At 41.4% G+C, this 14,311-nt stretch overlaps 1 protein-coding gene across 17 annotated transcripts in view; it reads right to left on the reverse strand.

Annotated features, from left to right (window-relative positions):
• Nucleotides 1–7,315: 7,315 nt before the first annotated feature.
• plekhg5b (pleckstrin homology domain containing, family G (with RhoGef domain) member 5b) overlaps nt 7,316–14,311 on the reverse strand; it is a gene marked incomplete at its 3' end in the record, with an annotated part of 69,890 nt that continues 62,894 nt past the window's right edge. For 14 of the 17 annotated variants that reach the window (XM_080445609.1, XM_080445608.1, XM_080445606.1 and 11 more), the window contains 8 exons: nt 14,029–14,139; nt 13,455–13,742; nt 12,609–12,728; nt 11,876–12,008; nt 11,157–11,272; nt 10,556–10,713; nt 9,355–10,398; nt 7,316–9,239 (listed from right to left, as the gene is read on the reverse strand). In XM_080445609.1, the coding sequence (XP_080301735.1) occupies nt 9,230–9,239; nt 9,355–10,398; nt 10,556–10,713; nt 11,157–11,272; nt 11,876–12,008; nt 12,609–12,728; nt 13,455–13,742; nt 14,029–14,139 (1,980 nt within the window). Of the gene's footprint in view, nt 9,240–9,350; nt 10,399–10,555; nt 10,714–11,156; nt 11,273–11,875; nt 12,009–12,608; nt 12,729–13,454; nt 13,743–14,028; nt 14,140–14,311 lie in introns of those variants that run through there. The other 3 variants (XM_080445604.1, XM_080445605.1, XM_080445607.1) reach the window with 1 other exon arrangement.

The following is a 14,311-nucleotide window of genomic DNA, read 5'->3' on the forward strand; positions in this document are numbered from 1 at the left end:
GGGATTGACTCATAAGGCCTCTGCTTTCTGGCAAACATGTCAAACCTGGCCTCATCCACAGTAGCAGCTGTGCTGGATCTGTCATACATTAGGATGACAAACCTCTCCAGAATCTGTAGGTCACAATCCTCCACTGTGGGAGGGTAAATACCCAGTTTGGAGAATACAGGCGAGACCTCTGGGCATATGTCCCATGTCTGCCAAGCAGTTTTCTTGCCTTTGTTGCGGAATGGTTGACACGGTGTCACATCCTGTAAAGGCATGAAAGAATAGCATGCCTTTGACCTTCTCCTGGCCAACAAAATGAAATAGGTCATGCACACTGATCCAGCGCAGGCTCTGACCTTGTCCAAATGCAACCCACATCTGCTGTAGTCCAGCCTCTTGAAGAGCAGCGAAGACACTTGCTAAGATGAGAACATCTGTGTCATTTGCCTTGATCAGGATGGATTGGCTACCATGTTCTGCAGCATGTTTGGCGTGCACAAAGATGCGGCTATCAGCTTGCTATTCTTTCATGCCTTTACAGGATGTGACACCGTGTCAGCCTTCCGCGACAAAGGCAAGAAAACTGCTTGGCAGACATGGGACATATGCCCAGAGGTCTCGCCTGTATTCTCCAAACTGGGTATTTACCCTCCCACAGTGGAGGATTGTGACCTACAGATTCTGAAGAGGTTTGTCATCCTAATGTATGACAGATCCAGCACAGCTGCTACTGTGGATGAGGCCAGGTTTGACATGTTTGCCAGAAAGCAGAGGCCTTATGAGTCAATCCCACCAACAAGAGCAGCTTTGCTCCAACACACCAGGCGTGCTGCCTACCAGGCTGGTTGTGTGTGGGCCCAGGCAACCCAGTGTCAGCCAGGAGCAGAGGACCCTGCAGACTGGGGATGGCAGAAGGTTGGTGAGGAATGGCAGGTCTTCTGGACAGCCAACTCTCCAATAGCCAAGACGTGCAAACAGCTTACCAAATGTGGCTGTAAATGTGGCTGTCGTGGCAGGTGCAAGTGCTATAAACTGGGTCTCATGTGTACAGCTCTGTGCAGTTGCAACTGTGAGGTGTAACTCAAACCTCTTTTTTATGCTCTCCCGATTCCGTAAAAGAACCTATAAGCTGTATCTCAAGAACCGCAATAGATATAGACATGCACGAGGTACCAAAATATCCACTTTTATCAACGTCTAAATTCTGTACTGCAATGGCCCCATTGGATTCATAGACCAAAAAACATATGCACGCCAAAAAAAAAAGTATCATAGTTGCTAAGATATGATTACTTCAAGTTAATGGCAGCCATCTTGGACGCCATCTTGGATTTAGAATTGTATGTTATAACCCTACTGAAAATAACAGGTTATGAAAATAACACCAAATATCACCATATTCACTTATTAACAATCAATGTTGCACATTTCTTACTCTCCTGAGTCTGTAAAAGTACCTATATGCTGTATCTCAAGAACCGTAATAGATACAGTCATGTACGTGGTACCAAAATATCCACAATGCCCAAATTTATATTCAACTTTAATACATTTATGGTGCTTAAAATCAATACATTTCGAGTTATAAAGGAAAAACCTAACTTTTGGACAGACATCTTGGATTTGTGGGCCGCCATTTTGGAATTTTGCGTGGCCAGCGGTATTTTTGAAAAGAGTGGGGTTTGAAGAGTAAATGTACCAAATTTCATGCTTGCATCACAAAGTGAACGATTTTTCTCTTAGCCGCTCCACTATTCTATAAATAGCGACTTTGAAAAGGAGAGGTTTTATTTTCAAGATAGGCATAATTTTTTTTTTTGGTCCAAGTTTTTTTTTTTTTTTTCAAAGTTTTTTTTTTTTGTCATGCATGAAAAAAAAAACTAACATAAAAAAAAAAATTCATCCCTCTTTTAAAAAAAAAACTCATCCCTCCTAAAAAAAAAACTCATCCCTCTTTTAAAAAAAAAACTCATCCCTCCTAAAAAAAAAAACTCATCCCTCTTTTAAAAAAAAAACTCATCCCTCCTAAAAAAAAAAATCATCCCTCAAAAAAAAAAACTCATCCCTCAAAAAAAAAAACTCATCCCTCAAAAAAAAAAAACTCATCCCTCAAAAAAAAAAAACTCATCCCTCAAAAAAAAAAAACTCATCCCTCAAAAAAAAAAAATCATCCCTCAAAAAAATACTCATCCCTCAAAAAAATAAACTTATCCCTCAAAAAAATAAACTCATCCCTCAAAAAAAAAAACTCATCCCTCAAAAAAAATGTTATAGCCTATGTTTTTTTTTTCCATACCAGAAAACATAAACCACCAGCTCTTAAAATAATGTACCTACCCTTAAAACAATCTACCTAGCTCTTAAAATAATGTACCTACCCTTAAAACAATCTACCTAGTAATGTCCCCTAAGGGGCTCCGTAACTCACAGTTTTTACTTTAGTAAAAATATCAATGCCGCAATGCAGGAATACTCTGTTACAAGGAAAAGTCCAGTATTCAAAATATACTTGAGTAAAAGTACACTAGTATTGGCATCAAAATATACTTAAAGTAGCCTACTCATTGTGCAGAATATCCCATTTCACAAGTTTTCAAAATGTATAGAAATCTTTTGAAAATAGCAGATCTACAAGCTCACAAGCTATTATTACAAAACATACATTACCCAGCTGAAGTGGCTAATGTATGTTTTGTAATAACAAGTAAGACCGCGAACGCGGGAAGCGAAAGCAGCTCGAAATTGTAGTTATTGCCCCCCCCCCCCCAAAATCTTATTTATTTGACTGTATCTGGCTCTGTTTTTCTTAAAAGTGCAAATTAGTCATTTGGAATCCCATGTTACAGCATAGCTAGCTAGCAAGAAGAAATGTAAAACTGTCCTCGAACTAAGGCGTTTTCAACTTGCCATCCGGCCGTGAAATATGCACAAATGACATGGAATTCTTAGATCTCCCAATAGATGAACTCGTGTAGATGCTTTTAGATGTGTTATTTTTGACTGTAGCTGCTATATTTCTCTCAGAGGAGTGTAATTAGTCACCCAGGGGCAGGCGGATTTCAGCCACACTGTAGTGCACTCTGAGATCTGTCAGCAGCCAATGAGAGCATGAGTCACATGGGGGCGCGGCTGCACACAGGCAGTGCACACAATACTGCACACAGACACACACACACACACAACCCGAGCACAGTTTCATAGTAAGCTCCACTTGCGCGGAGGCGCGCCGGCGCATCCTTCCGCTGCGTTCGCAATAATACAAATCTCCAAACTAACTAGTAGCCTAACTAACGTTTTTAAATAATTGTTGTGGAGTAAAAGTACAATATTTGCCTCTGAGATCATGTAATGGAGTAGAAGTCTAGTAATTTTCAATTTAAGTACTGGAATGCGACCCCCCCCCTCCTAGTGAGCTGTGGCGTTCCACAAGGAAGCATACTAGGACCTTTACTGTTCCTGATATATGTAAACGACATGTCATCAGCTTGTGACTGCAACCTGTTCTTGACATGTTCGGGGATGACTCGGCTCTGCTGGTCTCGGACAGGGACAGGCTGCAGGTTGAACTGCCCTAAAAGAGTACCTTCAGGTGTCTGCAATTCGAAACTGGCCCCTGTAAAAGTCTTAACCTAGCCCCCCCCCTCGAACTGTTTACTGTACATATTTGTAGTTTTTCTTGTTTCAAAATGTTAACTGTTTATATAATGTTCTGCATAGTAGTGTATATCTGTCTGTCATTTAATGTCACCCCAATTGAAACAAGCCAAAGGCTTTTTTTTTTTTTTTATCCTATTTAGTTGACTTTGTATTCGAACTGTACTTTCATATGCTTTTTTTCTGCAAACTTCTAAATAAAGTATTCAATCAATCAATCAATCAATCAATCAATCAATCAATCAATATTCAATCAGTGGCCATAGTGAAACAGAAGAATAGAATGGAAATACTAACTGATCCCCAGAGGAAATTGAAAATCACACGCAGTTTGATACACATATTGTTCCTCATAATATCTTTTTTTTTTTGGTATTGTAATAATTTCAAATGAATAGAGTTTTACTCTACTCATTTAGCCGGGGACCCCCTCAGAACCCCCTCAAAAACCACAGGGAGTCCCTGGACCCCACTTTGAACACCACTGATTTAAGGTACAGTATTATACGCACTGTAATATTAATTGTGTCAATGCACTGTGAATATTAAATGTGTATTTACAGTCCCATTATAATCCTCCACTAGTTGCTATACCTCTGAATGGATTGTCCATTTAATTAAGAAATATCCTTGTGATTCCCATTTCATGTTTTACAATCCTAAAAAAGACAATATTGAAATTACAGTAAGCTTCTTATAAGCTGATACAATTACTGAGGTGAGGAATGTGTGTGTCATGTGCTCTCTCAATCGAGAAAACAACACAACTAAAGACAATTGATCCCTGAACATATGCCATGCCTTTGTGGAAGGAATTTATGCCAGACAGCATCTGGCAGTACTATTATCACCTTAATGCTATTCTCAAACCTTATGTCAGTGGTAAATCAGTGATTTGATTAATCTCCTAAAACTATCCAGGTAGAGAGAGGATATTAGAAATGTGCACTGGTTCAAATTCTGATGTAAAGCTTAATTTAAAGACGTAAATGTTCAATAAATGATTGCAACTGGTTAATTTCAAACACCTTCCACAAAGCATAACTGTTTAATAAACCATGAGTGCTAATTTGTTAAAAATGTCTGTTCAAAGGCTCATTTGAGAAGAAAAAAAATCAGTCTACCATCCCACATGGGCCACAAGGTTGTCTGAGCATGCAGAGTCTCACATGTCATGTATCCATATTCCTTTTTTACTTTACTTGTCTACTTCCTCTTCCTCTCACAGTGGCCCCTCATAGGCACAAACAAGGGCCAGATGTTCAGCTGTGGCCCTATGCATCACATGAAGGTCAACCACAACAACCCTAATGGCAGAGGCTACCTCGATCAGTGTGGCTCTGATACAGGGCAGCTGTTCACATGGTTATCCATTCCATATGGCTGCCACTTGTCCACGGGCCTTTTCACAGCACAGCCCTTGTAAACACGCTTTAGTTCCCTGTTCACGTTTTTTTCTACTCCTGTAAAACATGTCCTAAATCCAATCACAGTCCCGCTAACGGGGATGATGTTGATTAATGGGAATGTTTAGTGGTAATAGTGACCTATAAGCCCCCAACTGAGATTACAGGCAGGCAACCAGCCATGCAGCGCGCCCGCCCGGGGCCCAGGACAGCAGGAAACAAGCAGAGCTTAGTAAGGGATTGTTTTAGACAGACAATGCTGTCTACCTGATCCTCCGTTAAATCCTGCTCAGGAAGTGTACCGGGGATTGGTGCAGTTTAATAAATGAAAGTGCTCCCATAATCAGGATTTGCCAAAGTGCCCCTTTGTGTTAATCTGACATTTTTTTACAGCATGCTTTTTGACATCTGTCATGGCAAGTGGTGTTAACCCTACATAGCCCCATAATACAGTGTAAACATTGCAATAGGATGTAATGCAAGCTACAGTGTAACTTGCATGAATTGTTTCTTCACTGTACGAAACCGTACTACGTTTTACTCTTAAAGCACTTAACCTTACACCTTGTCAAAGAACATAATACTGAAATGGCCTGGGGGGGATGGAAAATCTCATTGGAAAACATGTTGGAATGCATGTATTGCCAAGGAGATTGATTTCAGTATCTCTGGGAGGGGGGAGGGGAAAAATAGGATGAGTTTGATTTCAACAGGAATTATAGTTACTTTGGAGTGGACACATTCACAACTATTCTGCTCTTACTGTATACATCATGTCATTACTAGTGGCAACAAGGATGCCCCCAACATGAGGTCATTACAGGGTGTGTGCTCCATCCCCATTATTACTTGCCCGAGGCTAATAGAGCAGGGACGTGTAATTACTTTGCGATTAAAATAGAAAGCTGCACTTTAATGATTAAAGTCCAGCATACCAGCGATAAAGCATAATAAAATTGTTTTAAAATCAAGGAGTACAACACTAAATCCCACAGGGCCAGATGTGAGAACGGGAGGGGCCTTTGAATTCTGGGCCAGATTAACAGGAAAATCCCAGAGGACTGCGCTGTCTTTTCTCTGCCGATTAGGGGCTTGTGTGGACTCAACATGCTGTAATCCACCGATTAGCTGATATAATCACCTGTAAATACACCTTGGCCATATAGCATTGCACTGGAACAGTGGTTCTCCATCTTTTTAGAGCTCTGGACCACTAGCATATGTCACACAATCTTCAAGGACCATCCCACCTCCCCACAACTATATATATAGTGTGTATATATATATATATGTATATATATATATACATACATTGTATATATACACACATATATATCTATATATATATATATATACAAACAAACAAACAGTGTGTATATGTATATGTATATATATATATATATATATATATATATATATATATACATACACATACATATGTTTATATAGTAGATAAGGCATAACCCAGTCATTTCTATATATTATTTTAATTAATATTTAACATGACAGATCTTAAAGGCGGATTTATAATTTGTTGTGCTCCAGTGTCGCACAGTTAACAAAGCAGATCTACAAGCTCAAAACACGTCGCAGACTCGCAGTGTGACAAGCTTGTAGATCTGTCATTTACGGTGCACAGCACCACGCTCAAAGATTATATCAAGCCCTTAACAGTCAATAGGGTTTAATCCAAAAGCAAGTATAATGTAGTAGTAAAAGATAGTGTGATGAAAGGTGAGGTTTTCTTAAAAGCCCCTCTATGGGCTCTTGCCTCAACTGCACAACACTTTTCCCATATCTCTCTTTTCTGTTAAATATGTATATTGTGCATAATAATATTATATTTGTGGAAACCAATACAATAAAATAAAAATCATAACAAAATTATACAAATTAAAGTATTGCCCTCTTAATATTTAAGTGTCAATCACTAATGTCTGAAAACTGAAAATAGGTCTTTATTTGGTTTGGTTATGTATGTACACTCGCTGATATGACCCAAAGACGAACAGGTACAGGTTGGCACTACAATGTGATAAGGATGATGCAAGGTATCATTTCCCAACATGACCATGACCTCTTTCAAACTCCTTCTCACCATCCTAAATACTTTGTCTCCATCTGCTGGCTGACTGTATCAAAGCAGGAGACGAGGAGAATTGCATGGCCAGTCAAGGTTTTTAATTTGAGTGGGCATTCTGTTCCAGGCGCTTTCCTCAAATCACTCCATTACATTGGATTAAAACATTAAAATAAGGATTACAAAATGTTTTCGGATGTTTTATTTTGTAAGACACTTTTAGAGACATTCCTGAAAAGGTCAAACGGATGGTTTTGGTTCGTAGCACATTTTATGCCCGACAAAGAAACACAAATTATTAAGACTACATCAACAGAAAATGTACAAATCATGAAAGCAAACAATATAAACAATATCAAGTATAATAAATATTACAAATAAACAAAAACTAAAAGTAAACAAAGTTAAACTATTTGGTTTGGGCAACATTGGGGAAAAAGGTTATAGGAGTTGGAAATGAAATCACTTTTCAGAAACAGCTGAATGTGAGTGTGAACACTTTAATTTAGAGTGGCGGTCAATGATCCAGCCAACAATGTTTTTTCATCCGATTAGCCTACTGACCATTCACATGGCGGCCATTGTGCAATTACGTTATACTCGTCGTCATACACTGAACTATGATGTAGGAGGAAAATGGCTGCCATGTGAACATGGTCAGTGTGGAAAAAGACAAACAAAAAACTCTGCAGATTCACTTGTTACATATATTATGCAACCCAAACCACTGTTCAATCTCTTATTATTGTTACCATTGTGAAGAAACACAAAAACAAATGAATTGTCTTAACAAGGTGCTCCAAGACATGGATTACTTAAGTGTAGATTTCTTTTATTTTCTTCCTCCTCCTACGATTTGATACCTTTAGGCCCCTGGTGTGAGTACACACTCACGCCATACTCAACTTTAGTGCATACATTTCCTTGAAACAACTTAAGTCACCCACATTCAGTTGACTCGTGAGTTAATTCTTCTTCTTCTACTCAGCAATCAAAAACCATCATCTTCACGTTAGTTCAGCATACCAAATGGCATTAGTCCAACCGAAGAACAACAGCCAAAAAAAAACTTGTTTTTCAGTGATCTCTATATTGGCTGAAATGCAGCCATTTTGTGAGGTGGTCTGTTAAGGACACTCAGAGCAACAGATAATATATTCTAGTTATTTAATGGTTGCTGGACCACAGGTCTTTCGGTGCACTTTATTTGAAATCTTGGCTGCTCGGGTCTTCCATCTTTGGGCATGTTAGCATATTCACAGGAGATGGGAATCAATTTGGTTCAGTCTGGAATTAAGGACCACTGTATCATTCACACAGACACACATACCAGACATTCTTCAACTGACATTCACTCTCACACACGCACAAACGCACACACAAGCAGGCATAAACAGGAAACAAATTCAAATTCGATTGTACACACTGTGTGCAAAGTGTACAAAATGTACACAGTGTGTATACAAATTTAAACTTGCGCTCAATTCGCTCCTTTAGTGATTCTTCTATTTAACGACAAATACAACGACTGTGCAATATTCATTTGTTTTCTTTTCTTGAAGCAAACCTGGAGTGGTGGAAACACTCAGATGTCCCAGGTGCTGCTATTCAACCATGTTTCTAGCGAGTTCCGATTTGGTGCGCCTCTTCCTCTATTTGGGCATCTCTCTCCACTCCTGTGAGCTCTCCGGTCCAGAAAGGGAGGAGATGGCACGACCTTTGCCTTAAGGCCCCACCTCTCCCTGTTCCCACTGCCTGCAGGGGTGACAGCTCCACCCCACCGACCCGGTATACTCCAGTCCGCATTACAGTCCCAGCCACTTAATGCTTCTTCCATTACAAAGTGCAAGCAGTTAATGTCTCCCTGCCTCTCCCCTCCATGCAGAAAATTAACGGAAAGTAATGCAAACAGCATAAATGGATTGCTATTGTTCAAAACGCAAAAGAAAAATACGGTTCAGACAATGTCCAAGAAAAGCAATGCGAAGGGAGAAGGCAGACAGATAGAGTGCATTTAGAGTGTCACAAGGAACTCAGTTCATCCACGCAAGTCAAGTGTGGTTCCTTGTTATGGCCACTGGTTCGTCTTCTACCAGAGTGGTTATACCTCCCTAGAAAGGAGAAAACACACACAACTAAATCAATATACAGATACATACACACTATACAGAGGAAATACATTACGTGTTTAATTAATGTAAGTGAGCATGGAGTGGTATTACTTACGAGGCAGTGAGTGTAGAGTTGAGGACCAGAGTGTTGCGTATCCTATAAAGCTGGGCTAGTGTCAGCTTCTTGTGCTGTTGTGCTGGAGACTTTTTGCATTGGGCCAATGTTCCCCCTGAGCCACCCGCGCCCGCCAACTCGCACTTCCTCTCCATGGAGGCAGATGGCACCGTCTCCCCATCCGAGCCGCCGCGCTGTGCCTCATTGGCATCGCAGGCCTCTGCCAGGGCTGCCTGGACCTGCCTGGCTTGTGCCCTCGTCAGAGGCGCACAGAGTTTATCCGCGGTTGCGGTTGAGTTAAGGGAGTCATAGGACTGGCCTAGGTCGATGGGAAGCAATTCTATGCAGTTCTGGCCCAGTTCGGTCAGGCTCTTGCTGTAGGACAACGATGTGGCGTTTTCCCTTTCGCTACACGTGGACCGGTCGTGGGGCGTGGGGGTGTGTGCACGAGGGCGGGACGCGGGGACATCACCGTGCAAGCGCTGCAGAAGATTGTCCTCGGAGCGGGACATGGACAGCGTGGAGGGCCTCTGGAGGCAGTGGAGCCGGGACTGAACGTGGGGCCGGCGGCGAGGCTTGGATGACGACTGGATGACGGACAGCTGGGACCCGAGGGACGTGGTGTCTCCTGCCTCTTCTTCCTCCTCCCCCTGCTCCGGCTCTTTTTCTTCTGCATCCTCCTCTTCCCCCTCCTCCTGTTCAACAATTGCGGCCTCCGGTTCGCCCCCCTCCTCCTCCTCCTCGGTTTCCTCCCCCTCACTCTGGCTTGGCTGTGCCTGCAGCTCTCTCAGGAGGGACTCCGGGGAGAGGGTACCGTAGGCGCTATCCATGGATAGAGAGCGGCTCTGGGGGTCCAGCTCCGCGCTCTCGGGTCCTACCTCTGGATCCTGGATCTCAGGCTTTATGGGCAGGGTGGTGTCCGCGCCCGAGTCAGGCGCCTTGTCGCCAACTTCCCCTGGATCTGTGATTGGATAAGGAGAGTCTTGGTGTTCTGGCTCATCAATGTCCATCACTGACAGGGTCTCAGTTGAGCCATCTGATTGGCTGAAGGGAGAGAGAGCGAGTTAGCTTGACCAAACGTTACATGCAAATTGACATCAAATGGTGGTGCTGTGTAGAGGGAAATAGTCATGTCCACTCACATATTCATGGTGATATGTGAGTAGTTAAATTATTGATTATTTAGAGTTCCCTCAAGTACCTAGTGTTCTGCTGGTCTTTGTGTATCAGACGTGGGGAGCTGGTTGTGGAGGTGCTGCTCTCATCCTCCTCGATCTCCATCTCCTCACCCATGACACGTGTCTTCAGACTACTCTGTTGCCGGAGAAGCTCCTCAGTCCGAAACCTCTGGAGCTGGTTCTGAAACACATAAAAAAAATATATATACTCAGCATCCAGAACAATGGCTTGACTATTCTGTCCTGTTAGAAGGCATCGGATGGCAGCGTGTTTTTCAAACATTTTCATGTCAAGGACCCCTAAACTGATCTGAAAATATTTTGTGCTAAAATGTATTCATATGGGGGTCCCATACAATTTCTTTTTCAAGATTTAAAAATGTTTATGAAAATAGGAGATCTACAAGCTCACAATGCGTGAGCTTGTAGATCATCTATTTTCTAACAGCTGTAATATTATCATTATTAATATAAAATAAAAGTGGTTCAACTGATTATGATACTGCTTTAACTACTTTTGTTCTGAACCCCTTGGAACCCCTTCAAAAACCCATGGGGGTCCCCGGACCACACTTTGAGAACCACTGCTGCGGGGAAATGGCAAATATGAACTGGTTCTCCTACCTGGACATTGCAGATGGCATCTATCCAACTTCGCCCCTGGGTGGCGCTGTTGGCTTGTAGAGTGTAAGCTGCCACTGCACTCTTGAACTCATTGAGGTAGATGAGGGTGAATGAGCCTATGGGGAGGAGCCAGGAGAGAAAAACTCAAATCAACTTTTCAGGAGGTAAAATGGAGCAGTGTGAAGTGATTTTGAATGTCCATCCAAATACAGGTCAACTGATAATATCGATCATTCCAGTGACAGTCACTATATTTAAAGTAAAATAATTAAATGTAGTTAATGCGTTGGAGTAATAGAATAAATTCTCCAATCCAAAATCCTTTTTGGATTGGTTTTTGGTACCTTATTTCTAACCAATGTACATTATTACATGTTTACTGCCTCTCATATATATATATATATATATATATATATATATATATATATATATATACACACTTTACCCCTATCTGTATCTGTCTGGTGTCTGAATTCAATAAAGTGGTCACAGTGTTTTCCTGTTATTTCACTTGTTCTGTGTTCCTTTCTTCTCTATTCTCACTCTTCCTGTAATTGCAATGCTGAGAGCTTGCACAAAAACATATTTCACCCATTCTTTTACACCTGTAGACGTGTGACATGACAATGAAGTTGATTGATTCTGACGCTGATGTAAAGCTGATGTGTGACCCCAGGAAGAATAGCTGCTGCAATGTGAGTTCATACACTGTCTCTCACCAGGGTCTTTCAGCTCCTTGCAGATGACGTTGTGAATGAGGAGAGGTTGGCGGATGACTTTGACCTTCTCCAGTCTCTTCACAGGCTTGGTGATGAGCAGCAAGTCCGTGAATAGGAAACAATAGACATCCATCTGGATGGGAAACACGCTCATATTAAATATGCTATACTTTTTGTATACATTATACCATTCCAGCAGTGGTGGAAAAAGTACTCAAATTCTTTACTTAAGTAAAAGTACCAATACTGCAATATAAAAATACTCTGTTACAAGTAAAAGTGCAGAATTCAAAATGTACTTGAGTAAAAGTACAGAAGTATTGGATTCAAAATGTACTTAAAGTACCAAAAGTAAAAGTACTAAAATGTTTGAAAATAGCCTAAGTATAAAATAGGACTAAAGTGGTTAATGTATGTTTTATAACATCATAGTTTATATCTGCAAAGTAACTAGTAACTAAAGTTTTAAAATAATTGTAGTGGAGTAAAAGTACAATATTTGCCTCAGATGTTGTGGAGTAGAAGTAAAAGTATTGGAAATTGGAAATACTCAAGTAAAGTACAGATATCTAAAAATTGTACTTAAGTACAGTACTTAAGTAAATGTACTTAGTTACTTTACACCACTGCATTCCAGTCAATTTCACATAAAGCAACTATAAAACAAACCGGATACACTGTGATAAATAATATTGGTTAAAACAGGATAAGAATGAAAAACAGTCAGTCTTACCCTGTTGTCTTTGCCTTCTTTCATTCTCAGCGCTCCCTCCAGGTGAAGCTGTCGAGTCTCCTCCGGTGACGTGCCCCTCATGGGGGCCATCAGATCAAAGTGGCTGTATTCTTTAAGGATCTGAAAGACGGGACAAAAAGACCACCATTTAGTCACGTCTCAAACTAACTCTTGTTCACGACCAAAGAGGCTCAATAATCAGGATATTGATTAACTCTTTGACTGCGGACGACGCGATAACGCGTCAAGTGCTACTTTGTCCAGTTGGCCGTCGACGCGCTGGACGCGCGTTCATTGTTTAATCTCTGATTGCGCTATGCTGCTTAATATTCAATGTTATTCTCGAGTTCCACTTACTTCACGGACATCTGCATCCGGTTTCATGACCTGGATTCCGTTTCCGGTTTTTGATTCTTTTCCCCAGTCATTTTCGTCCAAAATAGGTAAATAAACGGTCTTTCACACGGTATGACGGACAAACGGACAGTTTCTCTTCTATAATCTATGGTCTGGGTGACGATCAGTCATCGCCGTCGTGTATCACATCGTAATTTTGGCGATCAAAACAATCTGGGAGGACGTCACATCCGTTTTCATGTTTTTCCCTGTCTAATCTATCAAGAAGGGTGAGAGAGACCCAACGACCTGATCAAGCAGTCATGTGCTGCTCTCTAGTGGCGGATTTGTGCTGGGTCTTTATATTATGTGCCCTTAAATTATTTTCATGAGAAAAATTCAAAATATAAAAATAAAAAAACACGAAAATTGCTGGCACTGGGGGAGTACTTTATGAAAATACTCTGGCAGTCAAAGAGTTAAGGGTCAGCAACAACGAGGCGCTCTCACCTTCTCCACTTCCTCACTGCTGCCCTCCACAGCCTCATAGGACTCTATGCGGGCAGACATGGTGGCCAGTTTCTGTCGCTCTTGCCGCTGCTGCATCTGTTGATCCACACTGTTGATGAAGCCCTCTACTGTGACCACCATGCTGCTGATGGCGTCGCGGGCCGATGACTCGTCCGTCTTCTTGAGTACACCCTTGAGCAGCAGGGGGTATTTGGTAAGCCTCTGGTGAGGCTTTGCAATCATGTCAATCAGCTTCAGACGGTTACACTCCTCCTTTGTCTCTCCCCACTGAAAAAAGACACGGACACAAAGAAATGTTATAAATTAAAACGATGAATGAATACAATATCAGACAAGGGGTGCATTTTGAAGATTAGGGTTGTTTGTGCTGACAGCACGATTAACCACTTGAGTCCTATTTAAAATTGTTCATAAATAGCCGACTCCACAAGCTCACAACGCGATGCGTGAGCTTGTGATCTTGTAGGTCGGCTATTTTTGAACATTTTGAACATTAGAGAGATGTCATTCTGACAAGACGGTCAAAAGTGCAATAATAGAAGTGTTAACTGACCGTGACATAGGTTTTAAAGAGCTCATTGTCCCTGAGAAGCATGCGCATGTATTCCATACACGACTCCTCCTCCATGCAGTAACGGATGTAGGGCTGGAACCTGGAGCCAAACTGAACCAACGACACAGGAACAAACATGAGTCAGAGACATTAATGACGTGCACGTGCACGGGGAAGACATACTTTATTGCCACTTGGTTGAGGATCATGTCACGTCCTGCCCAAAACAATTATATTGGAAGAAGCAAACAACTCAAGTGCCTTCGTTCATTTGAAAGACTTG

This window comes from Gymnoscopelus braueri (assembly GCF_963280865.1).
Source record: "Gymnoscopelus braueri genome assembly, chromosome: 12".
In the NCBI taxonomy this organism is placed as follows: Eukaryota; Metazoa; Chordata; class Actinopteri; order Myctophiformes; family Myctophidae; genus Gymnoscopelus; species Gymnoscopelus braueri.